General features: G+C 43.6%; 3 protein-coding genes and 1 non-coding gene across 4 annotated transcripts; 3 read left to right on the plus strand and 1 right to left on the minus strand.

Moving 5' to 3' along the window:
- Positions 1 to 136: 136 nt before the first annotated feature.
- LOC127768284 (THO complex subunit 1) lies at positions 137 to 7,118 on the plus strand. The gene is made up of 20 exons (XM_052293834.1): positions 137 to 459; positions 601 to 684; positions 823 to 897; positions 1,227 to 1,308; positions 1,414 to 1,559; positions 1,673 to 1,744; positions 2,101 to 2,173; positions 2,269 to 2,334; positions 2,481 to 2,527; positions 2,889 to 2,960; positions 3,067 to 3,195; positions 3,279 to 3,386; positions 3,870 to 3,986; positions 4,077 to 4,159; positions 4,897 to 4,963; positions 5,256 to 5,327; positions 5,425 to 5,475; positions 6,258 to 6,317; positions 6,421 to 6,570; positions 6,661 to 7,118. The coding sequence occupies exons 1-20, from the start codon at positions 316 to 318 to the stop codon at positions 6,874 to 6,876; spliced, it is 1,914 nt and encodes a 637-aa protein (XP_052149794.1). The 5' UTR covers positions 137 to 315; the 3' UTR covers positions 6,877 to 7,118.
- A 647-nt stretch (positions 7,119 to 7,765) lies between these two features.
- On the plus strand, positions 7,766 to 12,110 carry LOC127768747 (kinase-interacting family protein-like). Its single transcript, XM_052294383.1, has 3 exons — positions 7,766 to 7,952; positions 9,198 to 9,353; positions 10,801 to 12,110. The coding sequence occupies exons 2-3, from the start codon at positions 9,284 to 9,286 to the stop codon at positions 11,784 to 11,786; spliced, it is 1,056 nt and encodes a 351-aa protein (XP_052150343.1). The 5' UTR covers positions 7,766 to 7,952; positions 9,198 to 9,283; the 3' UTR covers positions 11,787 to 12,110.
- A 6,651-nt stretch (positions 12,111 to 18,761) lies between these two features.
- LOC127765288 (uncharacterized) lies at positions 18,762 to 21,740 on the plus strand. The gene is made up of 4 exons (XM_052290153.1): positions 18,762 to 19,180; positions 19,284 to 19,465; positions 20,563 to 20,735; positions 20,822 to 21,740. The coding sequence occupies exons 1-4, from the start codon at positions 18,950 to 18,952 to the stop codon at positions 21,286 to 21,288; spliced, it is 1,053 nt and encodes a 350-aa protein (XP_052146113.1). The 5' UTR covers positions 18,762 to 18,949; the 3' UTR covers positions 21,289 to 21,740.
- Positions 21,741 to 22,322: 582 nt separating this feature from the next.
- TRNAT-UGU (transfer RNA threonine (anticodon UGU)) lies at positions 22,323 to 22,394 on the minus strand. Its single transcript has one exon. It is a non-coding gene; the product is annotated as a tRNA-Thr (tRNA).
- Between the last annotated feature and the right edge of the window lie 4,875 nt (positions 22,395 to 27,269).

Here is a 27,269-nt window from a genome sequence, read left to right on the forward strand (position 1 = left end):
ATCTCCAACCCAAGAGTGTTAGACTCGCGGCAAATCACGGGATCTAATGTGAACTTATTCCCGTCTGATATAGATCGGCCCAATAACAACCCAAAATCCCCAGTAATTCCTAAACGCGGCCCACAAGACAGCATCGCCTCCCCCACCTTCTTCCCCGATCCCCTAGGAGGCTTCAACCCCCGCATCCGCCGTCGCCTGCGCGCCGCCGGAGGCCGGAGCCCGCCGCCGTGGGATACTAGTCCAGCTTGGAAGCGGGGAGGGAGAGGCTCCAGCCAGTGTGCCGAACCCTACCCTTCCATTCTGACCCACCACGCCATGGCGGAGCCCACGCCGCCGCCGTCGAACGCCGGGCTCCGCATCCTCCTCAGCAAGGACCGGCCACCGGCCTCCTCTTCCTCCGCGTTCGCCGCCGCTACCTCCGCCGCCGTCTCCAGCCACACCGACCGCGACCGCATCATCGTGAGTTGTCCACTCTCCTATCTCGTATGCCCCCGGGGGTGCCAGTGTGGGAGGATGACATGAACCGAGGGTTTTCTGTCAATTTGCGCGGAATCGTTTCTGTGTTGTGGAGTAGATTTAAGAAATCTCGTTTGTTCACAGGGAGTGTTCCGGGATGCGCTGTCTAGGACTGAATCCCCTGAAGCTTTTGCCCTTCAGGCCGTTCAGGATGCGATTAAACCTCAGGTACACAATGCACCATAGTCAGCCATGCTTGTAGGCTTGTAGCTTTCTCATAGATAATGGATTACTGTACTTGATGTTCCTTGTGTTGTCTTGTGCATACACACGTTTTTAAGTTGGTCGCTCATCTGATTTTTGCAGAAGCAAACTGTGCTCGTTCTGGAGGAGAACCAATCCTTAGAAAATGCTCTACGCAAATTGCTGCAGGAACTTGCAGTAAGCTTCCTTACCACGCATGTGCCTGCACTAGTCTTTGTTCTCTGTAACAACACTATTACAAAGTAATGTGGTAGTAGATGATTTTTTTTTTTTTGGGGTAACTGTCTCACATTTACAAGTTAGCGTAATGCAACATTGCAACTTCTCCTTTCTCCATACATTTCATTAAGTTTCTATCTTCTGTCTAATAACCGTCTGCAAGTATTTACCATGCACCTGAACGATAGGTAGTTCTATTGTTGAAATTGTGCAATCCTTACTTGCCTGTCATGCAGCCCTATAGATTAATGCTTGTTGCTGATTTCGTTTCATATCTATATTTGTAGTCATCTGCAGTTCAATCTGGTAAAAGAATAATGCAATATGGGGATAATGAAGAAAATAATTGCCCGATAACACGTCTTCTTGGTTAGTTGGAACCTTTTTACTGCTCCTTTCTTCACATTGGTTCCTGAGCACTATTTAGAGATTTATATGTTTTCTCTTGAGAGATCTTTTTTTTTTTCATGTTAGATATCGTGCTTTACCTTTGTGAAAGAGGGCATGTTGAGGGAGGTATGGTATTCCAGCTGTTAGAAGATCTGACAGAAATGTCAACTATCAAAGACTGCAAAGATGTATTTGGATATATTGAGAGCAAACAAGATGTCTTGGGGAAGGTAATTGAGAATTTGTCTTTTGTACTACATTTTGTAAAATTGGTGCTTGTAAGGCACATATGATGCATGCAGTTGTTTTGCTAATGGGGATTGCCTCATTGAGTTGTTTGTAGCAAGAGCTTTTCGGGCGTGGCAAGCTTGTTATGCTAAGAACTTGCAACCAACTACTTCGAAGATTATCAAAGGTTAGATTCATCTGTTTTCTTATGCATACTCTGCTATCTACTTTGTCATAGTCCGATTGTCTGTAGATTGAAATCATTCTGCACTTTCTTTATTTTCTGTGCTGAGCAGTTTTATCAAGTACTAAGCTGACTGCTGTGCTCACTGTTCAGTAAGATCTTTGGTAATGACATATTTACTGTAAAAATACCGAGCTATTGGGCATATCATAAAAATCAAATTATACACAGCAATGTTGTGGTCCCTTTGCTTTAGTGAGTATTGAACAAGTATATTCTTTACATTTCTCGGAGTTTTGACATCCTATAAGGTTGTGTTCTGTACTAGCATTGATACCCTTTGTTCTGAAATACCACAGGCAAATGATGTGGTATTCTGCGGACGTATTATCATGTTTCTAGCACATTTCTTCCCATTATCGGAACGTTCAGGTTTGCATATTTTGCATCTCTCTTTTCCCTCCTAGACAGACCCTTATTGGCAAGGAGTGCATAACTACTTTTTCCTTGTTTTTCTATTTTATCAGCTCTCAATATCAAGGGGGTTTTTAACACATCAAATGAAACAAAGTACGAGAAAGACGCTACAGATGGTGAGTATGACTATCCTGATAAAAAAGTATTTATTATTTTTTTGTTGTGTGTTTTTCGTGTGACTTTATTCAATTTTTTAATTCTTCAGTCAACTGTTCTTGTAAAAGGATAGAGCTCCCTAATGTAAGCCTTTTTTTTTTCTCAGGAATTTCTGTGGATTTCAACTTCTACAATACCCTATGGAGTCTGCAGGTGGCTGCTTTGTACCCTGCCATTCTGTGGGATTCAAAAATCATAATTGATCCCTGACAAGCTTCTTAACTCTTAAACATTACTCCCTCCGTATTTTAATGTATGACGCCGTTGACTTTTTGACAAATGTTTGACCTTTCGTCTTATTCAAAAAATTTATGTAATTATAATTTATTTTATTGTGACTTGATTTATCATCAAATGCTCTTTAAGCATGACATAAGTATTTTTATATTTGCATAAAATTTTTGAATAAGACGAGTGGTCAAACGTTGATTAAAAAGTCAACGGCGTCATACATTAAAATATGGAGGGAGTATATTGTTTCTCATGCTCATTTGTCTTTTTATTTATGTTCCAGGAGCATTTTAGTAACCCTGCTTTAACTGCTGCAAATCTGACAAAATGGCAAAAGTTTGTGTCCAATTTAACGGTACATCCTTTTGCGCATTTTTACAATTACATGAGCCTTTTTCTTTCCCAATGCAAAATGTTAGTTCTGAACTTCTCGTTGATGTTTACTGTTAATGGAAGTGCAGGTTGTGCTAAGCACATTTGAAGCTCAGCCTCTCAGTGACGATGATGGAAAACTTAACAATCTTGACCAAGAGGAAGATGCTGCTTTCAATATTAAGTACCTGACAAGTAGTAAATTGATGGGTTTGGAGGTAAGAACTTTTTGATCAGCTGATACTAACTTTCTATTATTGTTCACTGTTCATAGACTCATATGACAATTGCTTCTTTGCAGTTGAAGGACCCAAGTTTTCGACGCCACATCCTTGTCCAGTGCCTCATATTCTTCGACTTTCTCAAGGCACCTGGAAAGACTGACAAAGAAGGTCCAACTGGGAGCATGGTTAGTCCACTAAATGACTTGTCTGATTGTTTTCCATCTGAAATTGTGCTGTTACCAAATTTTTAGTATTCACCTATTACTACATGATTGCTCTTGACTTTGTGATAGTCACAACAGCAAATGTGGCAAAGCTAGCATTAGTTCTCATGAAACCATCAGCTCCTTTTTCTGTGCATGGTATGTGAGATCGTAAGTAGTCTGTGATAGCTATTCCCATTTTAGTAGAACCGATTATTATCACTTATTAGCATACTTCTCACAGCGTGTGCTACTGGGCATGTAAGTATTAACAAACACTGATTGCACAAATTGTCCAAACCATATGAAGTTGCTTGGCTGTGCTAGTTTTTAGTATAACTGTGCCAACTAATACCAACTGCCTGCCTGATACAACCAGGTTATAGTGGCTAGTACAGACAATGAATCAGGATTAAGGAAATGCCACTCTGTACTCTGTATTAACTTTATGCTCTCTACAATCAGAAAGAGGAAATCGATTCCTGTGAAGAGCGTGTTAAGAAACTTCTGGAGATAATTCCACCAAAAGGGAAGGAATTCCTACAAAGCATCGAGCATATTCTTGAGCGGGAGAAAAATTGGGTATCCTCTTAGCTGCATGTAAGCAATATTTTATCTTAACATAGTAATTCTCACAACCAATGATTCTGTTCCTGCTGGCTCAACTTGAAGGTATGGTGGAAACGAGATGGGTGTCTAGCGTTTGAAAAACAACCTTTTGAAAAGAAACCAGGCCAAGCTGGAGTCAGAAAACGGTATGCTACTTCCTTTCTTCTGGCACTGAATTTGCCATTAGTCTATTATTGGTTCTGCTGTTGATGTGCTACTTGGCCTATCATAATGTGTAACAGTTACAATAGATTTGAAATGATTTTAGTGCTAACTAAAAGAACAGCAGCTATCAACTGTGATATTGTCTTATTAAATACATCCCGCAAAGCATACTGTTTATAATTTTGATGGTACTGGGAGCACCATATCCTAATCATTGTGTCACTGGGAGCATTAACTTCAAATACCCTTTATCTGAATTACCATGGAGCAGACAATTTAGTTATTTTATAATTTTGTGCTGTCAGTTTTTTTAATGTTCGTCAGAAGCATCATGAATTTCACCTGTTTCACATCAACATTCTTATATAGTGTCAACTTACAATGTTATGGATTTAGATGTGTTGTTATATGTATGAAGTTCACAATTTGTGTTCATTTGTGGTAATGCAACTAGTTTCATATTTTTCATGAGTGAAGAGTGTAAGAATGGTCTTTGATATTGATTGCCTCGTTGAGTAGTTGTTTGTGGCATAGGTTTATTTAGAGAAAAGGTAAAAAAAAAAAACAAATTAGTAGGAAATATAGCATAGATTCTTGGAGTTAACAAGCCAGTATTCTACTTCACATCCTCATGTCGATTTGTAATATGAATTCACACAAGAAAGTCCATGTCCAAATGCAATCTAATTCTTTGATATTTTGCTTTCCTTCCTTGTAGTAAGCCAAGGTGGAGATTGGGAAACAAAGAACTTGCCCAACTGTGGAAATGGGCTGAACAAAACCCTGTATGTTCTACCAAGCATCCCATTACTACTATGTTTGACTTGTTACTAATAGATTTGCATAATCCAGTTTAAAAAGGTTCCATCCGTTGAGTTCCCTATCTGTGCCTTTCTGAGTCATTTTCTATCCTTTTGTCATGCAACACTCTTCTATTTGAAGGCATACATCTTCCATTAATCGGCCTTTCTCATCACTTTTTATCATTTTGTGATGCAACTTGTCCAACATTTAAATTCATCATTTTTTAGCATTTATTTTTTTGCATCTGACTTCTAATTTCTCCGTGAGCTGCAGAATGCTCTGACTGATTCTGAACGTATTTGCATGCCATCAGTAACAGAATATTGGAAACCACTTGCAGAAGATGTAAGTGCTTCAATTTATATAGTCATTTTTATCGGTCCTTTTTGCTTTGAGCAAACCAATTTATTAGTGCAATCCTCTAATTATGTGTAACTTACAGATGGATCCATCTGCTGGTATTGAGGATGAATATCACCACAAGAATAATCGTGTGAGTATAGATCCCAGCAACACTATTTCCTGTTGAGATGATTATACTAAAATTTGGTTCTGTGATGACTGTACCAGAACCCAATTAATATACAGGGTATAGCATAGGCTATTTACATTTAGGATCTGGTTTAAATAGGAAGATATATCACCTCTCGTGGAGCTAAAATACAATTATTCTTCTAAGCGAGTACCGCTAAGACTAATGCTAAAAAGCCTGGGTCTATTACCATGTTACAAATGTCATCCAACCTCCCAATTTTTCAGTAGGAGTGGTATTTGTTAGCCTTTATTTGTTGCTCGTATTGGGTGAATATGTTGATCCATGTTGTAATTAAATCAAGCATAAGTGCACTTCTGTGCTTACATTATTCAAATAAAATGTTGAAGTAAGCATATCCACCTTCATTCAATAGAACTTAGGTACTTCATAGTTTATTAAAATCAAGTGCATGATCTACTAGAGCAAATGATGCTGTGCATTGTTATCATGTGTAGCAAAAGAGAATCTGATATAGTTCTGGTCTACTGATGGATCATAGCGTGACATGTCCCACTCCCACACAGTGATAGAGATGGGTTGAATCACATTAGGAAGAAACAAAATATCCTGGGCATTTGTCAGAGTCTCGGTCATGATGAAAACGAGGACTTTGTTTCATAGTACTTCCATGGACACTGAGATCAAGAATTTTGTTTCCATGTGACCTGATAATGAAAACATCATGGTATTTTTATCTCTCCAATATGATTTTGTCTCACGACCAGCATTTTATTTGACAGGTGTATTGCTGGAAAGGGTTACGATTTTCAGCCAGGCAGGATTTGGAAGGTTTTTCTCGGGTATGCATTATGCTATGAAGCCTCACAGCATTCTTTTTCTCATTAATATATGCTGGATGGAAATAATTGTGCATCCCATGACCTCTACTCAATCCCATTCCAGTTTTGTGATTACGGTATTGAAGGAGTTGTACCTCAAGAACTGTTGCCACCTGAAGTCCGTTCCAAGTTTTATTCGAAGCCTGGTGACAAGGCTAAACGACCTAAGAGGGAAGACCCAAAAGGCACTTCAGCTCAACCCAAGGAACAACAGGTAGTTCGCGCACCGTCTTGATCAAACTTGGACGAGCTTTAACTTCCGCAATGCGCTGCTGATATATTTTCGGTGCGTTCCTGTGTGAAGGTTGTTTCAGCCACACCGGAGACCGACGGTGGCGGCAGCGGGGCTGAACCAGAAGAAGGTGCTGTGCCAATGGATTCTGATAATGCCGCGATCGATGAAGGCCGGAAGCAGAGCCCAGAGGAGGTGTCTGGACCTGAAAGCGGGCAGTGCGAGGCTGAAGCCGATGGCGAAGATAACATGAAAAATGAGGCTAGTAAAGACGGTCCATCCGCATAGAACCTCTGCCGGAAGATTTTGTAGTATCCTGTTGCCAGCGTTTCTACTGAGATCGCCCATCTTTAGAGTTACTGTGACCCCCCAGATTGAAACATCCAGGCTCCAGATTGTTTTAAAGAAGATAGAGAGACATGTATCTAGTCCACTGAACACAGAATTTTAATGAATCATCAGTAGCTGACGCCATGCCTTAGCCTGACATGTGTATATAGACAGCTTGTTCGTTGAAGTGTTATCTTGCATCCTGGGTCCCATCCTGTGTGTGTTTACTGTTCGGTGTAGCATACTGCTTGGAGTACACTATAGGAGTACTAGTATGTATCAAGCTCAATTTACCGTACCAGTTTATGGTGACATTAAACTCCTCTATCTCCCTCCAGCCCTCCTTGTGACCGTACCAGTTTTCATATATCAAGAGCGCTGGGCCGATGGCCGCCCATAATCGTATGGTAAATTCAAAAAAACCCCGTTTTGAAATTTAAATTGCCAACTGATACCAGTTTCACACCAAAAATGTTTTAGATCCCGGCGATCGACTTCAAATACCCCATACAAACAACCTGTTTGAATCTCTTTCTCTTAGCCGCAATAAATAATTACATCAATTTCAGAGTAAGTATGGTTGGTTGGTTGGTTTGTTGGGTTTCTCCCCGGCCTCCGGTCAACCACTCAGCAAGCACGAGGCACATCCACACCGTCCGTCCCATCCGTACGTAGCATCTGGACGGCCGAGATGAAGGATGAGACCCCCCAGGCTTGGACGACACAGGTCACGGCTGCTCACGAGCGCACCAGTTCACTCACTCACTTCGCTTGCTTTGCTTGGCCCGATCCTTACCTTTGCTGGCTTGTACTGTACTGAGCCGAGCTGCAATATATATGTCCAGTTCTAGTACAAAGCGAGGAGGAAGAAGACGACTTGGTCACATCGTTCACACACTTCACTCACACAAGAGAGAGAGAGAGAGAGAGAAAGCTCAGAGCTGCTTCCTCCCAAAAGCTTCTTCCAACAACAATGGCGTCGTTCTCTCCTCCTCCCCGCTAAACCGCCGCCGGCGTCCCGACCCGACGTGCTTGTAAGTTCATCTCTATCTCTCTTTCTCGTCCTCTCTTCCTAGTGTGATCTCTCTCTCTCTCTCTCTCTCTCTCTCTCGCTCGCTCGCTCTCGCTCTAGAACCCTAAACCCTCTAGAACCGAACCGAATCGAATCGAATCCGTTTTTAAGTGGCTCGTTGGGTTCTTCTACAGTACGAGAATCGTATTGCTTACCAAGTGGAGTGGTTACTAGTCGCAACTCTCAATTAAGAGCAGCAACATTTTGTCTCTTTGGATTTCTCTCCTCGCTTCGCATAACCCTCCATTATCATGTTGAAAACCATCCAATCTATACCTCTGAATAACTGATTCACACCACTGATTTCTTTGAGATTTTCGTCGGTGTTTTTTTTACCCCATCCATCCATTTATCTTAGATTGATACAGCAGTTGTACCCATGACGTGATAGTAGTAGTAGTTTTCCGTCATCAGAAAAAAAAGGGTGACGATTTGAAACCACTCCAGGTCTCTCCTGATGATAAAAAAGTAGAGAGGAGATGCACTAGAAGACAGTGAGTAATTCCATTGCTGGGCACACTAGTACTGCACCCATGTTGTCCTCTCATGTGCAATGAAAATGACACTTGCTATCCCTTGTCCAACCGTGTCACTGTAGCACTAAAACCCTTTTCCTTTCCTGGCGCAAAAATCATCAAAATTATTTTTGTCCAACTGCAAAAGGCAAAACTAATTGAATGAACCACTAGTACTAATTGACAGTAGGTTTAGTTTTGACAGTGTGGCACCCGGGTTATCCATTCGAAATGCTATATTTAAAAAAAAACTTTTTTTTGCACACTGACTCCAACATGCCTCGGTCACTGTAAAATCGATGAACCCTACAGTAGGGAGGAGTAGCACTGCACACACAGTACGGTCGGCACGGGCTAATGGCCTATCCCGTGCGTTGAGATTCGGGACGGGGGTTAGCGCAACAAGTCAAGTTCTCCTGTCCTGTCATGTCCCGCCTCCAACAGCGACAACACCTCTCCTCGCCGCGCCTTTCCTCACGTCTGCTCCTGCACAAATACTGTTCATCAGTATTGGATTCTACAGCCTTCACCACCACGCCACGCGATGCGCCTGCACACACGCACACAGTATTCTCCACAATTTTTTACAGTACTGTATAGGATTAGAGTAGTATCATGTCACAGTGAAAGAGACGAGGCTGTGCAGTGTAACGTTGTCTGTTACTACTGCTAACCCTTGGGCCTTGTGTCAGGTTGCCTGCATCTGCGACAAGGCGAGAAGAGAACGGGGCCCAAGCCCACGCCTCGCCGAATCGCGTCGGTGCTTTGGATCGTGGCCATGGACATGGAGACGGAGAAGCAGCAGCAGCAGACGAGGTGCCCGCCTTGGCTCCAGGCGGCCATTGCAGGTTCGCCCGTTACTCCCTCCCTCCATTCTCATCTCTGTTTCTTTAATTGCTCATTCTCACTTGCTTAATTTACTCATCTCTGTGCACTGTATCTTCGGTGCTCGTATGAATGCAAGTAGTTGTTGCTAGTAGTACTAGTACTAGCAGAGTAATTAAATTAAAACATGGGGAATTAAATCCTCTGCTGCAGTATGTGTACTCACTAGGCAGGCAGGCAGTGGATATGAGCACTGACACAGTAAGTATAGAGATCTTGTGGTTAAACAGTCAAATTCTCTCCTCCTCACTCATCCATCCTGTGATGAAATCTCTGAGCTGATACAGCGCACATTGATATGTCACGGGTGTCCTGTGATACGCATTCATGGCCCCCCATGATTCTCCGTTTTTTACCCCCATCCATCACTGCACATTGCAGTACTACTCCTACTTGATCTGCTGCATGTCATGTGTCTGGTCCGCGTGCTACCAGTCATCTTCCTCTAGCTTACACACAGGCTTTGCATCCTTCATGCTCCAGCCGTGTCACTGGCTCACTGCTCTGCCATGGATCATCCAGGACATGAGCATCTCGTAAGCTACAGTTATTCTCCATAGCCACTACTGTACTCACTCTCCTCCCGTGGGAGTACCTGCTTCTATCACAGATTCACAGTACTGTGTTGACAGGCAATGTGGGTGATTGCTGACATGTGTTTGTTGCTTCTCGTTTGTTTCTTCACTCGCCTTGGCGAATCTCTTCTGGATGATGATGACAAGCCGGTGGTTTGTTTCTTCTACACTGGCCTCTCGTCTCTTCCTGTGTGCTTCGAAATTTGAAATTTGAACCCGATTCTCTATGCGTGACAAACTGTTTGGCACCAATCATTCCAAAGTCAGCCCCATTCACCACCGGAGTACACCAAAAGACAAGAACAGACACAGCTCGTAGCTAGGCTTGGCATCTCCATGACAACATCATTCAGCTCACCTTCCCTTTTACCCGCCACTTCCTTTTTACTCCACCACACTACAGTACATGCTAGTACTACATGTCTTGTTCTTTTCTAGTGTAGCGCTAATTTTATCTGAAATTTTGGTAGGATTTGAATTTGAACAAATTTGATTAGGAGTAGTAACAAAGAAGATTAACTAGTTATAAAGAACAAAGCAAAGGTCCCCATCGTTTGGCTTATTTCCTAATAAGCCAAAACGGTTTGTTAGGAAATAAAAATGGATTCCCCGCAAAAAAAAAGAAATAAAAATAGATTTGTAGGTAAAACTTTTACAAATGTGTTCTTGGTGATTTAAAAGCCAATGTTAAAAAAAAAACTACGTTAAAAATATCTCAAAATTAAGCTTGAAATTTTAAAATTTGGCTTTTCTTTGGCTGATTAGGCCATCGGAACCAAAATTTGTTTGAGCTGATGATGATCTGACGTGTGCAAAATGGTGATGGGTTTTGTAGACATCGAGCAGCGGGTGCGGGCGCTGGCGGTGAGCGTGCCGGAGGACGCGGCGGCGACGGCGACGGACCACTCCTTCGCCGAGCGCGCCGAGAACTACTACCACAAGCGGCCGCAGCTGCTGGCGCTGCTCACCGACCTCCACCACCGCTACCTCTACCTCGCCGACCGCTACTCCCAGTCTCTCCTCGCCGCCAACAAGCCCTTCCACGCCGCCGCCTCCTCCTCCGACTGCGGCTCCTCCGACGTCGACGACCGTTCCTCCGACGCCGGTAGCTCCCTCTCCTTCCAGCCTCCACCCGCCACCAGCAGCAGTGTTCGTGATGCCGTTGACGCTGAGCTGGTGGTGGCGGAGCTGGTGGCCGCTTGGATTGATCGGGAGATTCTCGCCGACGAGGCGGAGCGGCGGAAGGCGGAGTCGGCGAGGAAGATCGAGCTGCAGGGGAGCCTCGTGGAGGTGCTGGAGTCGGAGAGGCTGGTGCTGCTCGGGGAGAACGCGCGGGTCGGGTTCCGCGCGTCGGCGGCCGAGGAGGAGGCGGCGGCCGCGGCGGCCGAGCTGGGTTACATGCGGCGGCGCGCGGCGGAGATGGCGCGGTTGGTGGTGAAGCTCCGGGAGGACCACCGGGTGTGCATGCTGGGGCGCAAGATCGAGGCGCTGCAGTCGCAGGTCTACGGGCTGGAGCTGCGGAACCGGGAGTGCTACGAGGCCATGGCGGCGTGGGAGGCGGAGAGGAAGGTGGGCCTCGCCGAGATCGAGCGGCTGCGCGCGGACAACAAGCGGCTGGCCGCGGAGGCCGCCATGGCCGCCGCGGCGAGGCGGAAGCGGAAGGGCGGGAACGGAAGCGGGTGGCTGTGGTGGGCGCGGGTGCGGATGGCGGCGGAGTGGACGCCGTGCGCGCCGGCGGTGAGGAAGGTCGGTGAGCAGATCAAGCACGGCGGCGGCCGGAAGGACGTCAAGTACAACGCCGGCGGCTGCTTCTGCCTCTAGTTTGGATTTTGGCGGGATGGTTTCTTTTTGGGTGGGTCAATGTTCATTTTACCCCTTGGATTGTGATGATATTGCGTGCAAGTATCAAGGAGGGGAGTAGTAATAGTAATCAGGTTATGGGATTATGCAGAGTGAGAGAGAGAGAGAGAGAGAGAGAAATTAATTAGCGAGAGGTTAATTAGCTTGTAAAATGGATCAGTTGCATGTTGGTGGTAAAACTAGTGTACTGAGACTCAAGTATATAATATTATGACATGTTCTAAGAATCTATAAAGATGGATGTATTGAGACTCTTATGGTTTGAGTAATTCTGATACTGATCTCGACCGGCCCAATTGCACGTGATGGGCCAACCAAATGAATCATATCACAGAGACGGCCCGGCCCAGTATGAAGGAAGGAGACGGGATGGGCCGTGCTTTTCCGTTGCGGAAACAAACAGATTTCTTCGACGAAGAAAGGAGTCGTGGCGTGGTTTAGGGTTTCGGAGGCAAAGCTAGTTTAGACGATGTTGAGATAGAGGCTGCTGTTTTAAAACTATGGAATTTCACAGAAGAAGAATCCCTTCCATACTTTAATTGGTGGAACAAGATGAGAAATTTTTTTTTGAAAATATACTATTTATTCTTTTTCTATTAGAAATATCCCGGATGCAATTTTATTCGCACAAATATACCATTGATAGCTCGGTGTCGCGTGGCGAGACTACGAGACCGAGCGGTCTTTGCATCCTCAACCAGCGATACCGGTGGTATATTTGTGCTAAAAAATTGCATCAAGAATATGCAAGGCAGGAAACTGTGTGCTTCAATAAGATAATTTAGTATCAGCTTCAGGTGAGCAAAGGCAACAAAATATGAGCTACAAAAGGTCGGAGAATGTTTTATAGTACAACATATGTGATTTGTATGGTCTTCAGCTATATTTCGTCCAACAATATGCATTACTACACACTCTCAATTCTCATCAAATATGTAGCTATTGGAATCACGTGCTTCTCTTTTTCCAAATATTCACATATGGATCATATGGTTACCTTTAAATCTACAAAAAAGAACCATATCCTTCTCATGGTGCTATCTGCAAGGGAGTAACTTTAGTAGCTAGTAGTTTTCTTTTAATGTGGAATTCATGCTGTAAGTTGTGAATAATAGTGGGAAGATAAAATTACCATGCTAAACCTAACACTTAAATCTGAACTGTTGTTGAAAATAGATGCTCTAAGATGAATATATTGTTCATGCCTGTGAGCTACCTCACCCATTCGATATATGTTCAAAAATGTTTTAAAAAATAATTGTGCTGAAGCTAAACCACACAACCTATGCATCATCGTAATGGCTTTTGTGTGTGATAGATATATATACGCAATGCAAATTACAAAACTACAGTTTATACGACTATAGGAGGAGACCCCATTGATCAAAGAAGAAACCCTAAGTCCTTCGCTACTTCCTCCGTCCTAAAATAAGTGTAGTTTTGCACTATTCACGTTTAACATTTAACCATTCGTCTTAATTGAAATTTTTTTATGATCAGTATTTTTATTGCTATTAGATGATAAAATATGAATAGTATTTTATGTGTGATTAAATATTTTCAACTTTTTCACAAATTTTTCAAATAAGACGGATGATCAAACGTTGGGCACGGATATCCACGACTGCACTTATTTTGGGACGGAGGTAGTATTAAATTGGGCCAAGATCAAAATAGATGGGCCCCATGTGGTGGCTACTACGTTTGGAATAAGTTCACTTGGTGACCCTCAAAAGTGATTGAAATCTAATCCGTAACCCTAAACCACAAAACCGGATATCTTGACCCCCCCCCCAAACTATGAAAATCGGTGCAATTTGACTCCCTCGGCGGTTTTGGAGGGTGGTTTCGCTGACGTGGCGCTAACGTGGCGGTTTTGGAGGGTGGTTTCGCTGACGTGGCGGTATTGACCTAGTCTGTGTGCTGACGTGGCACTTAGGTGGCATTTCAATTAAAAAGTTATACATGGGACCCGTTTGTCATTCACACACACAATTGTGGGGCCCACTGACATGTGGGCCCCACACGGCATCTTCTCCCTTTCTTCTTCCTCCCCTCCCTTCTCTCTTTCTTTCTCCGTCTCCCGGGGAGCGAGCGGCGGCGAGAGCTAGCTGGAACGGCGGCGGCCCGCGGGCGGCGAAGGTGGGCGGCAGCGGGAGGGCGGCGAAGGTGGGCGGGAAGGAGAAGCAGGTCGCCGCGGCGACTTCGAAACCGCGAGGCGGAACCACTCGAGGAGAGGGATGAGGGCGAGCGCGTCGCCGAGGAGGTCGTCTCACGCCGTCATCCCCCTACTCGGCCGTCCATCGAGAGGAGAAGTGCCATGATCCGGCCGCCGCCGCCGCTTCCCCTCGTCCTCCCTCTGCCACGAGTCGTCGCCGCCCTCGTCCGCCCGCCCTCTCACCGCCGCCGGCTCCCCACGTCCTCCCACTGCCCCAAGCCGCCGCCGCCCTCCCGCCCGCCGGCCCCCATCCCTCATCCGCCGCTCGCACCGCCGCCGGCTCCCCTCGTCCTCCCACTGCCACAAGCCGTCGCCGCCTTCCCGCCCGCCGGCCCCCATCCCTCATCCGCCGCTCGCACCGCTGTTGGCTCCCCTCGTCCTCCCACTGCCACGAGGCGCCGCCCTCACCCACCCGTCCTCCCGCCCGCCGGTTGCGGCGTCGAAGACCTGGTCGGCGGTGGCCGAGCTCGCCGTACCCCGCCGCGTGTGCCTCCCGCCGCCGCCACTGTGGTCTCCTCCATCTTCGCCGCGGTGGAGCTCAGCCCGGGCGCCGCCGCCGTCTCCACCGCTCGCCGCCGTCGCCGCCCGCCGCGGGAGAGTGAGAGAGGGAGCGGTGGGGAGAGATAATGAATTGAGGGAGGGGAGAGAGAAAGGACACGTGGGTCCCACAATATGTGTCAATGACAAATGGGTCCCACACATATTTTTAATTCTAAATGCCACCTAAACGCCACGTGTAAAGGAGACCCGATCAATACCGCCACGTCAGCGAAACCACCCTCCAAAACCACCATGTCAGCGCCACGTCAGCGAAACCACCCTCCAAAACCGCTGAGGGAGTCAAATTGCACCGGTTTTCATAGTTTGGGGGTCAAGATATCTGGTTTTGTGGTTTAGGGTTACGGATTAGATTTCAATCGCTTTTGAGGGTCACCAAGTGAACTTATTCCACTACGTTTTGTTCATCCAACGCCTGATAAGCAATCTAATATAGTGATCCAACGGCTTAGAATTGATGATGATGTGGAACATTGAGATTTGAGCTTTATTATTAGGGTCTTAATTATAGTTCATGGGTCATGATTTTATAGTAAGAAGGGATTACAACAAGCTGATCGAGCAGCTGAGCCACTCCAGCTTTTGATTCGGTATTCTCGCATTTTCTCGCAGTTGCTATTGTTTCACGCTTAAATTTTCACCGAAATAAGAATTCAGAACAGGTGGGAATTGATCTGAAAGACAGAGGAACGGCTAATTGCCACTACTTCAGCAGGAGTAGTATTTGATTTAACTTCCAACAGGAGAGCAGATAAGCACATTCTCAAAGCTCCAGTTTCAGACTTGTGCCCTTCTCTGAAGCTCAACAATCTAGCAACAAAGTCATCTCGATGCCCATTTCGTTAATGAAATGGGAGAGACTCCCCTCTCTTTCGTTAATAAATCGCGGGGCAGCGTGGTCGCTTTCGATGCACACATTTCGCGTCCACATGGCGCACATAACGAATTCGCCCTTCATCTTCTCGCTCATGTCGCACGAAACCCCACATATCGCCATCTCTCTGCTACTCAACGATGTATGGCCATGGACACGCCGACGATGCAATGCATATGCATATGCATATGGTCATGGCCTTCCATTCCATTCACTCTGGTCTGTCTCTGAACGCTCTTGATCAATTCAGTACTGCTAGTACTAGCTTGTTTAATCCACGACAACCCCAAGTGACATCCGGGATCAACGGCCAAATGACTCCCACGCATCCATAAATGTTTCAGCACAAAAAGGTAAAAAGCAATGAAGGAGCCTGCCCAGGATATATTGCAGGGAACCGCCGGAGCAAAACCTGCTCTCCTTTTTAAACCAAAACTCTTCCGTAATCTCAACGGCGTCGCTCTCGCTGCTTCTGTAATAATCAGGCTACTCTTAATAAGTCCACCAAATCGAGAAATCACAGCACTGAACAAGTGCTCTAATAATTGTGTTGTCTGCGTGTCACTATGCTGATAGCTTCAGTGACTGAGAGCATGATATAGCATCACTGCACGGAGCAGTGTGATCACTGAGCTATCATGCCACCGACACAAGGCCAACTCAATGCAGTAGCAACAGCTGCCCTTCTTTTCTGGACAGAGGCGTTTCTGTCCCAATTCGATGGCTGACCATGACACTCATACTACTGCTACACGTTGATTTTTGTATTCTATTCCCAGCCCTGCAATCCAGGACAGGAGGTGAATGAAAGAAGATATTTGGACCATTTCGTGACAGAATGTAGTTTGCTTTGATGAGTGATATATATTAGTACAATGATAATAATGCTCTACTGCTACTTGAAAGCTGCTTTTTTGTCCAAGAATTCCATTCAAACACCTACCTAACCAAAAGCCACTGGATCTGGAAAGAGACCGGTTGTTAAGGTCGTTATTAGTGTATGAACTAAATTAAAACGCTTTCATCAGTTAGAGAGAGTCCTTCGTTTGTTTGTCCTGACCATGCATGCCAAACCTTATTTGACCTATTCGGTGCTTGTCATGTGTTCAGTTGCTGACTTTTGGTGATGTCTAATTTCAGAAGGTCTATACTTAAGTTGCTTTCAAGTACATATATTCTACTACCATTTTTCTTTTCTTTTCCTTACCATAGGCCGGCTGCAATGCACTAGATTGTTGCTTTGTTAAACAGGTTATGATGATCCTAACTGCTTGTACAGCCATACTGAACTCTGAAAGTAAAAAGGAAACGGAGCGCTTATTTGCACTGAGGACATTCAGAGAACATGAGCCGTGCTATTAAAGAAAAAAAAAATCGAAGATCGACAACACGAATCCATCCTAAACTTGGGATCTGCATTTGCATACATAGTTTTTTCTGTTCTTCAGCAACAACGAGGGAGCTGCAAAATTCAGTGAGCGTCAGAACCGCCCAATGTTCTTCCATGCTCTAATCAGCATTTTTTAAAAAAGAAAAAAAAAAGAGTCAGACTTGCCAAAGAGTTGACATAGATCGTTTCGAAGAATCGAAGGTACTTCGATTGTGATTAATCAATCTGCTCAACACGCAAGATCGGTCCGAGACGTGGCGTCATTTTGCTTCAAGTCAGGAAATCTCTACGTACCGAAATACCAATAGAAGAACACTGTAACTGTACGTCAGTATACGTGTAAGGCCTTGTAAAGAAATACTGCTCGTGTTTGACACTATCTTTCTACGTTTTCATTGGCCATATTCGGTATTCCCAAGTATCCACATGCTCCATGCACTAACTATATAATGGTCAACAACACGAAACTCTGAGTTTTGGTGAAAAGGAAGTTAGTTGATACTAGTACGAAAGCAAGGTTGGGTGAAAAGCACAATTAGCCGTGGAAGGAGAACTGGTATATGCAAAAATAAGTAGTTAGTTCCTAAACGCAGGTACTACCAGTAAGTAGGTGATCGAATTTTTATTATTAGTTGATCAAGTCCCTGAACGAATGGTATGCAAACAGCATTTGCGTTTGCTGCCATATGCCCATATATAGATAAGATGATGAATAGCGTTGTGTGGATGTTATTTGGTACCGTGGTACATAATGAACATGTGTTAATCTGTTATTCATTTTTATATGCGGAGGGAAAGAGTTTTCAACCCATTCAAAAAGAACACAGTCTAAAACGACAGCAATTTTTAACTACATTAGTAACTGAAGAAACAAGAAATGCTTGTTGTCGTGACTTTTCTTGTTTGATGATTCAGCGAAATTATTATAACGGATTACCTACATAATTACAGAGATAAATTAAATATTTTATAATAAATAAATCTAACAAAAAGCACTAAATATGATTTTTAAAAGCATATACTCCTTCCGTTTCAGGTTATAATAAATTAAGTTTGGCTAAATTTATAGACAAATATAGTAATATTTATATTAAAATAATTTTTTAATTTATTAATTAGATATATTTTTATAATAAATTTATCTTGGTTTGAAAATATTATTATTATTTTCTATAAACTTGATCAAACTTGAAATAGTTTAACTTTAACCAAAGTCAAAACATCTTGTAACCTGAAACAGCGGAGTAATAATTAAATTATTTAAATAATCCGCTTAATATATATTATATGCTTTAAAATATGTATATGCTAAACAAACATACAGCCCGTTTGGTTGGAGAGAGTTTTTAGAAAGGATTGGGAGTTTAGAGGGATGAGGCTATTAAGTGTTTTGTTTGGTTGGGAGACATGAGAATTTTGGTGGGATGGGGATGAGGAATTGAGGAAGGAACTCCCTCCTTTTCAATACCTGGGTAGAGGCAGGTAATTGGGAGGGAATTCCTACTTTACTTTATCTAATCAAATCACAGCCATCCATTTTTATTAATAATCTAATCTCCAACTAAACTCCCTATCAATTTCCATCACCTCTACTAAATAAGATATTGGAATTAAAAATCAAATTTCCATCTTAATATCATCATCAATTCTCTCGTGTAAACTTTCAACCCTTTTCCTCGAGTTACCTGAGAAGCCGATAGCGTTACGTGGGCAGTGATGGTGCGAGCGGCGGATTCGGAGGAACCGCGTCAAACAGCACAAGGCGGTCAACACGAGACGAGAGAGCAGCTAGCCAACAGGCAGTGTCGCGTGTGCGGGTGCGAGTGCGAACCAGCCCAACCAAACCAAACACACATGAGGCGAGGAGACCGAGCCCTTTTATTTTGCAGCGCCAGCGACCCGTTCCACTCTCGACTCTCTCCGCCTCGCGCGCTTCCTCCCACCGACGCCACGAGCCGAGACGAGACGAGGCGACGCCCCGCTCCTCCATCCGCCTCGCCACGCCACGCCACGAGGAGGAGGAGGAGAGGCGAGGAGACGAGAGGCAGCTCGCCCGCCCGCCAAAAATAGGGCGGATCGGGCACATGGGCGTCCCCTCCGCGCCCGCGCCCGACGCCCACCGCCGCGGCGTCTTCCTCCTCTCCGTCGGTGCTGGTGGCGGCGGCGCCGGGACTGCGGTGGTGGAGGTCGAGGTGGAGCACCCGCACTCGCTCTCCCTCTCGCCGCCGCCCATGTCGTCCTGCGGCCGCTACATCCTCCACCGCGTCTGCAGGTTCGACACCCTCGCCGGCGTCGCCATCAAGTACGGCGTCGAGGTACACCACACCACACCTCCATTCCATCCCATCCCCTTCCAGTTTCTTCTTCAAGCTGTGTAAGAGTCTGCGATTTCATGGCGCCTCCCCTCCCCTCGTGCAGGTGGCGGATGTGAAGCGGGTGAACGGCCTCACCACCGACCTCCAGATGTTCGCCCACAAGACGCTGCGGATTCCGCTCCCCGGTAGGCACCCACCCGCCGCCACCGCCACAGCCACCGCCACCGCCACCACGCCATCCCATCCTCCTCCCTCCTCTTCCCCTGCCGCCACCCATCGTCCCAGGTACGCACGCCCTTGCATCTCTTCCCCTTCTGTTTGTTTCAAGGGATTCGCATTATTATTACGTAATAACTGAGCTACACGCCTTAATCTTCGCTTCCACATTTTCAATCTCCCGAGATTATTGCAAACCAAACTGTCTCCACCGGGAAGGCGTGGAAGCGTGTCGGTGAAGGAAAAAACCTTCGCTTCTTCTTGTTTGTCCACGCTGTGTAGTTCGTTACATGCCATTTTTCTTTTCCCACGGTTACCAAGTCAATTTTATTAGGCACAAATTCTTAAGAAATTCTAGCTGACTTTGCACCCGCTTTCTTTGCACTACCAGTACGCAATTTTGTACTACTAGTGCATCATTTGAAAATACGAGCCAGTAGCCCAAGAACTAGTTCGGTCAGGAGGTAGGCAGGTTTGGCTGAAATCCACGCGAAATCGCCTTCCTGCTGGTCCGTATAACACTCGCTATCACTATTTTTTTCTTTAGATAATGGAAATGGAATCACTATTCAGTATTGAACACTGACTTAACGCCTAGTGTGCATAGTGTCAAACTGGTAACTAGGTGCTCTTCCTTTCTGAACCTCCCAAAAGAGGGGGCTGCCACTGGGTTAGTTGCAAGTGATGGGAACATCCACAGGAAAGCAACGAGGAATTGAGGCTGAGGAAAGGGAATGCGATCCTTCCTGTGAACAGATGTGCCGCACTCCACATGCTTGCACTCACTGCTCAGTGCCCACACATTTTTTAGTTCCTTTTATATTCTTCACAGACACGTATCTAGAACATGGGAATAGTTTAAGGTCCCAAAAGAACAATTCATAGCACCGACTACTCATTCACACTTAGTACAAAGTTTTCTTTCCTTCTCAAAGAGTTCTAGTGTAAAAGGACGCATACTTGATTGTTGTAGATTCTCACTAGTACTTCCCTCTAGTTGGCATTTCATATGCTTAGCTGCTGCTCTTTTCTAGTTTAATGATTGTGCCATGTGAAGCCTTTCCACAGTGCTGACTACAGTCTCTTAATACCTGTGGACATTTTCGATGGGTATACTACTATACTTGGTGCTTTGCCTGCAATAACAACAATATAAATTATTTCAGAGAATGGGCTACGCGGCGCCCTCCGAAAAATTCTGCCTTGGATCCACTCCTGAAACCACCGCGGAGCACAGTTGCACCATCCATGGACCTCTTGCAGAACTACTATGGCCTTGCTCGACCTCCAAAGGGGGACCCAGAAAATGAAGGCACTGAAATGGCGACATACAGTATAGGTAAAGCCATCACTGTTTGCTTGGATGATGAACTACGAATTGGAGATCAACTAATAAACTAATTTATGAATCTGATCCTCATCCAGGTCAGCATACGAAAGCTAGAAGCTTATCAACGGGCTTTTCTCTTGTAAATGGTGAGGTTGACGATGCTGAAAAGCCAATAAGACGCCGCCAGAAATCTGATGCTGAGTTCTCAACAAGGGAGGGCAACAGTGGTGGTGTACTGATGAAGGCCGGCCCGGGCTTGGCGCTGAGGCCAAAATCTGGCAGTCGACCGGAAATAAACAACAGCCAGCAAGATCTTGTAGCAACCGCAGTGCCTTCATATGGTGATGGATTGCAAGCTGTGAGGAAGTCATCAAGCACCCCAGAATTCCAAGATTCAGACAACAGCATTGCATCTGTGTGGCTTAAGAGCAAGTGGAACTTAAAACCAGATGCATTCACCCTCCCTCTCCCAATCCTGCTTCTCGACAGCATTCCAAAGCCTATTTTCGACACCTTTCCGAAGCAAATTGCTGCTTGGAGAAACAAGGCTGCCAGGGATTAGTAAGGTTTGCATCTTGGTTATGTGCTTTGCATGTAAGGGTTGTTCTTGGTTCAGAATAGGCCTGGAGGAGTTCGGGGTTGGTTTATTTCTCCCCAGCCAAACAGAAGAACTGGTTCAGGCAGTGGATATTATAAAGACAGAAACACTTCTAGATCTATAACTTACAGGGATGGTGCAAAATGATGTGTTGGATATATTAAACACTAGAGTTCAAAATACATATTACAGTGTACTAAATCTGTTGCAGCAAAGCAGCAGCAGTTGTTTTCCTGTCATAAATTTATACTAGTTGGGACCTGAATGCCCCTTTGGGGCTTATTGGAGCTTATTCTTTTGTACACAATGCAGAACTGCACATAGGAAATATATAGATCAGAGGGAAAGAATCAGAATGTGTGTTCTTCACTTGTTCTCGTTACTAATAAAGAGAAAAGAGATGGCTTTATCCGTTCCTTATTACTGTCCCCTGGGATTTCAGTTTGTTTTTCTTACAGTGGTAGCCATAAGTCATGCATTATTTTGTACAAATTGATCCCATTGTGATGTCCATCCTTTGGAATGGACTGTTTTTAGACGAATTTCACAGGTCATAATCAAATATTCAGGAAACTGTTGAAAAGCATGTTACAGGTAAATGAGTGGCAGCGATTTGCCATACATGTTGCTTGAATGTTGCTCAGCACAGCAGTTCTTTTTTTTTTCTATAAAAAAATAGAACAAGTAAAACAAAAAAAGGAATGTTGCTTGAATTTTTGTCAGCACAAAAAAAAATCTAAAAAAAAATGAGGACATGTAAAACAAAAATTACATGTGTTCTTGAATTTTGCTCAGCAGTCAGCACAGCATATATTTTATGAAAAAATAAGAACAAGTAAAACAAAAATACATGTTGCTTGAATTAAATAAATGAAAACAAGTAAAACAAATGGTTGCAAAAAAAAAAAGAACGAGTAAAACAAAAAATACATGCTGCTTGACTTTTGCTCAGCACAGCATTTTCTTTAAAAAAAATAAGAACACGTAAATCAAAAGGTTGCCCCCACGCAGGATCGAACTACGGACCTTCAGTTTACAAGACTGACGCTCTACCACTGAGCTATAGGGGCATTTCTACTTGTTTTTTGGCTAAAGATTAGAATACTCTAACCTCAGTTTGAAGTGATTACCAGCACATGAAGCAAACTGCAGACTGCACAAGTCTGCAGATGTCACAATAATTATTTTATTTTGAGTCGAACAAACCAAAAGATGCAGCAAATGGGTGCAAGAGTCGTTAACAGATTATTTAGATCAAAATGGCACACTCTAAAAGTATATATTAAACGGCATCTCCTGAAAGTGCCCGAATTTGGCATCCTTTCAAATTTCGATGCCCACGCTGGAAGTTTAGGATGTATAACATGAGCATGAAGGTATCACATTCTGCAATGAGCCTTCACCCCCTTGATGCCCGTATTCAAATGTTGTTGTTGCGAAAGGATATAGAAGAGCAAGACGATAGCCACAAGTCTCGCAAAATCCCAGGAGACTAACTTCCTCAAATGGCTCATCTTCTGAAACAGCAAAAATACGAATTAGGTTCATCGACAACATAATGTAATATAATAATGTCAGGAAATCAAGTTTTTTTTCTGACAAAAGAACATATAGCACAAAGAGTTAACTGGTTCAAGTAAGGACGGTGGCAATGCAAGTTGGTGCAACCAGCTGGAGAACAATCCATTATGTAGGTGACAAGTGACAACAGATAAGAACTAAGGATCATCAATTCATTCAATTGCATCCATAACCCTTTCCTTTCTTTCTATATCCACGTATCGAGGTGACCATTTTATTTAAAAGTGATATTTGAAAAAACAAAGCTCACATTTGAAAACATGGTGCATCAACAAGAGAATTAAAGAAAGGATAGTAGGAGCATAAGCACATACATACCTAGGAGATGTTCATAAAATAAGAGAGACCGTGGAGCAGGTAAGAATGAGCAGAGCCTTTGCGCTTCTGATAAAGCCAGAAAATTGCCAATGTATCCAGATTGTGGCATTACTTTTTCGCCGGGCAGATTCTGGCATTACCGACGACGGATTATCTTTCCAGGAGCCCTGATTTGTCACAGAAGCAGGTGAAGAAACAAGGCATGAACAGAGATAGTCAGGACAGTAGATTACAACAATACAGAAAGGAAAACAAAAGAGAAGTTATCGTTTTTTTTTCTTTTGACGATTGAACCCATTTTAAATTTCAGAACTAATGCAAATTCTAGCCGAGAATGACTGAATGAGAGAAAGGATATATGTCAGGATAGGATACATCACTGGATGCATAGAATTGTAGTATTCCAGACATTCTCTTACAATCTGTTTGTCCACCTTATCTCTGTTAATGTACAGTCTGGCATGCATTGGATGAGACATTAACCTTACCGGCGATGTGGGCCCCACCCCTCCGAGAGGCCGCCCAAGCCGACGCTGACCCGACGCGTGCGCATGTGGATCCGCTCCGTCCATAATCGCCGGGAGAGGTAAGGTGGTGCTTGATGCTTCACCGATCCACACACTCGCTCAGTTTGATCGCAATTTCTTCTTTCCGATTTGCATCTGCTCCCCCTTGTGTGCAAGTGCAACTGATCACCAACCTACTAGTACCAATTATCTGTCAGAGCAAGCGTCAATCGATTTCCTAGTTCATTTTCTTCAATCCAACACCTAGACTGATTGCGGTTTCCTCCTCATGCTAGAAAAACAAGGAGAAGAGGCTCTTGAGGGAGTGCCTGGAACACTACAACGCTTTGCATCCGGTGATGATCCTCCTATATATGATATATGATCGATCTGGCATATTCTCTGAATACGATCGATAATGTCACAAACATCAGAGAACAGTGGTACTGATGTTTTGCTTTTCTGTTGTTGTGCTTATATATTCATGCACTATTGTGATTGATCAGGGCTCTGAATTCCAACTTGCTGCTGGAAAGGTGGTCAGACATGAGGGTTGTGCAGAGCACGATCATATTAGCATCGGGGATCATGGCAATTTTCTGGCTCGTCGGAAGCGCACAGGCTGCTTCTCGTTCCTACCTGGTGGTCCAAGGACCCTCTTCTTTTATGAACTCGATCATTTTGATGGTGTTGTGACATGCATCCCCTTAGGTACGTATTTATGTTTTTGTTTCTTTATTTGAATGGTAAACTTGATGCATTGATGTATTTATATTGTGTGATAGGTCGTTTGGTCGTCCCATTGTAATCGCGAGAATAGGCTTAAGTCCTTGTTTTCCTCTTTTTCCTCCTTTTTTTCCCAAACCCCCCTTCTTCTCTTTGTTTTGCCTTTTGTGTAAATTTTATTTCTCTTAATACAAAAGTGCGTAATCCTTTTGCGTATTCCTGAAAAAAATTTGAATGGTAAACTTGATGCATTGATGTATTTTATATTGTGTGATACAATTGTTAAAATGTTTGCCACTCCTGTGTGATCCTGTGATGGGTAGGAGATTTCAAATTATCATTGCTATGTTGTGATTGGAAAATAGCCTTCCTGTTTACAGTGTCATGAATCAGCTTACTACGTTTGCTCTTTAAGGCCTTATTTCATAGTTAGTAAATAGCGAGGTAGTGATCTGTTGCACTTATGTGCAAGTTAAGTTATTTTGGCGAGTGGTCCACTTGTTGCCTTTTTGTTTATGTTAAGAGGGAATTAATTTATTTTGGTCAAATTATCTTGTGTATTAATGTAGTTCTGTTTTCTTTTCAATTGAACACTTTGGTTTTTAAGTCATTCTAAATAAAATGGTCATCTGTAACTAGGACTGTAGAATAGGATCGAGTTGAAGATATTATTGATTCTTAGTTCTCAATCACGTCATTATGGACTAATGACTGCATTCACTGACTTGCATTGTCTGTACCACCCTTGCTGACTCATGAGATATAGTGTTTTTTTGTCGGATAACTCCTTGAGGGGATCCATAACCTTTAAGATCAATACAATTAAAAGCATTGTTGTTGCTTACGTTCAGAGTGAACTTGATGTGTGTATTTGTTGTTTCAGACGATGAACCAGTTGATGAAGGTTACAGTTTCCTATGTTTTTGTCTTGGGTGGGACAAAAGACGCAGCGGCATATGTATGTATAATCTATTACTTCTACTACTTTATTTATTAAACCTGTGTTTTGTTTTCATGTAAAAAACCTCTTCACTGTCAATAATCTCTCTTACAGTCTTACTGTACCAATAAATCTCGTGTACATATGTGTGTTTTCAGTTGATTGCGTTTGCAAGACTTGCGGCCACCATGTGCCCGTTCCATATCCTTTCCCAAAGAAAAAGACATATGCGTGTGGCCATGGAATCGGAGAGGTGAGGCCCCTGTGCAGGATTTGCTACTCTCTTTCTCCCTTTGTTCATCCCAGTCCAGGAAAATTCAAGGTCTGGCATCAGAGGGACTGTAAGATCCAGCGCTTTGGTCCATCTATGTCATATGGTGATCCGTATCTCTATGGGCCTTGGGAGCGAGTGACGGCGTGGCGATGAGCCCGGCCACCGCTCGTCGGCTAACCGACTGCACTGGGCCGTCATCCCTCATGCTGTGTGATACATGAAGCCAATGCGCTGCGCTTGTTACAATCTGATGAAGTGTCTTGTAAGGCCCTGTTTAGATTCAAACTATTTTCTTCAAACTTCCAACTTTTCCGTTACATCGAACTTTTCTACACACAAACTTTTAACTTTTCCGTCACATCATTTCAATTTCTTCAAACTTTCAATTTTGGCATGGAACTAAACACAGTCTAAGTGAGAAAATATGTTGTGCAAACCGTTGGATTCATACCTAAGATTTGACCACGTCACCAATAGTAAAATTACTCACGGTTAAACCCGAAAGTAAAACTTCTATTGTAAGTGATGTGGTTAGATCTTGGGCTTCATTTTTATCGACGGTAGTTTATAAGTTTCTACTACATATATTATTTGCACTATATATTTTTTCCAATATCGTATCTCGATATAGTAATATGCAAATCCTATATGTTGTGTCGTGTAAACCTAAAAAACTATCATTAGATGAAAAATAGACGAATGAAATCTATTCAATTCATCCTAAGTAAAGCTTTTACTCTTAAACGAGAACTAGTAATATTGTTCTGTAAGATTTAAGATCCTGTGCGAGTGCCATATAAGATTTGACATATGGATATGAGGGTTTGTGGTGCTCCCACGTCAGTCAACAAATCAAATGTACAATAAAAGGTTGATTTGGTTTGTTTCCTAAATAAACCTTACCAAATTTTTTCAGTGTCAAATTTTGGTAAGTTTTGGCATGACTAATTTTAGTAAGGCAAAATTATATTTGGATTGAAGCCATAATAGCCTAAGTTCACCATTGAAATGGCCTATTTTCTTAGGCATGCCAAAATTTGGCTTCAAACCAAATAGACACTAAACACTATTGAAATTACCAAATATTGGTAAGCCTAATTTAGGCCTCAAACCAAACCAGCCCTAACTGACAATTTTATATCATTATAGACAAAAGTACCATAAAAAAGACACTATAAACTTAATACTATCCCCAGGGGCGGAGCTAGAGCGAAATGAAGGGTGGTGCCACTTACTTAATTTACTCTACTTTAGATCGAGTTTAAGCTGATACGGGTGCCTAAGTTTGTATTGAGGGGGCGTATACATAGTGAAAATAGATGACGTATAGCTAAAAAAAAATTTTTGACCGGTGGACACCCCCTAATATATACTAGCTCTGCACCTAACTGTCCCGTGTTTGTGCATACTTGCTATATGTCAAATCCGAAACCTTTTACCAATAATATAGTCAAGGGATAGCTCTTGTAAAATTTGAATGATTTAGGTTTTCAAAGTTTCCACCTCTGGTTCGAAGCGAGCGGTTTAGATCCCTCTAAAAACCCCTTCATACATCCTACATTCATGCTTCCTCCTAAGTCTTAACTCGTCACATGATCAT

The sequence above is a fragment of the Oryza glaberrima genome, chromosome 3 (genome assembly GCF_000147395.1).
Source record: "Oryza glaberrima chromosome 3, OglaRS2, whole genome shotgun sequence".
NCBI lineage: Eukaryota > Viridiplantae > Streptophyta > Magnoliopsida > Poales > Poaceae > Oryza > Oryza glaberrima.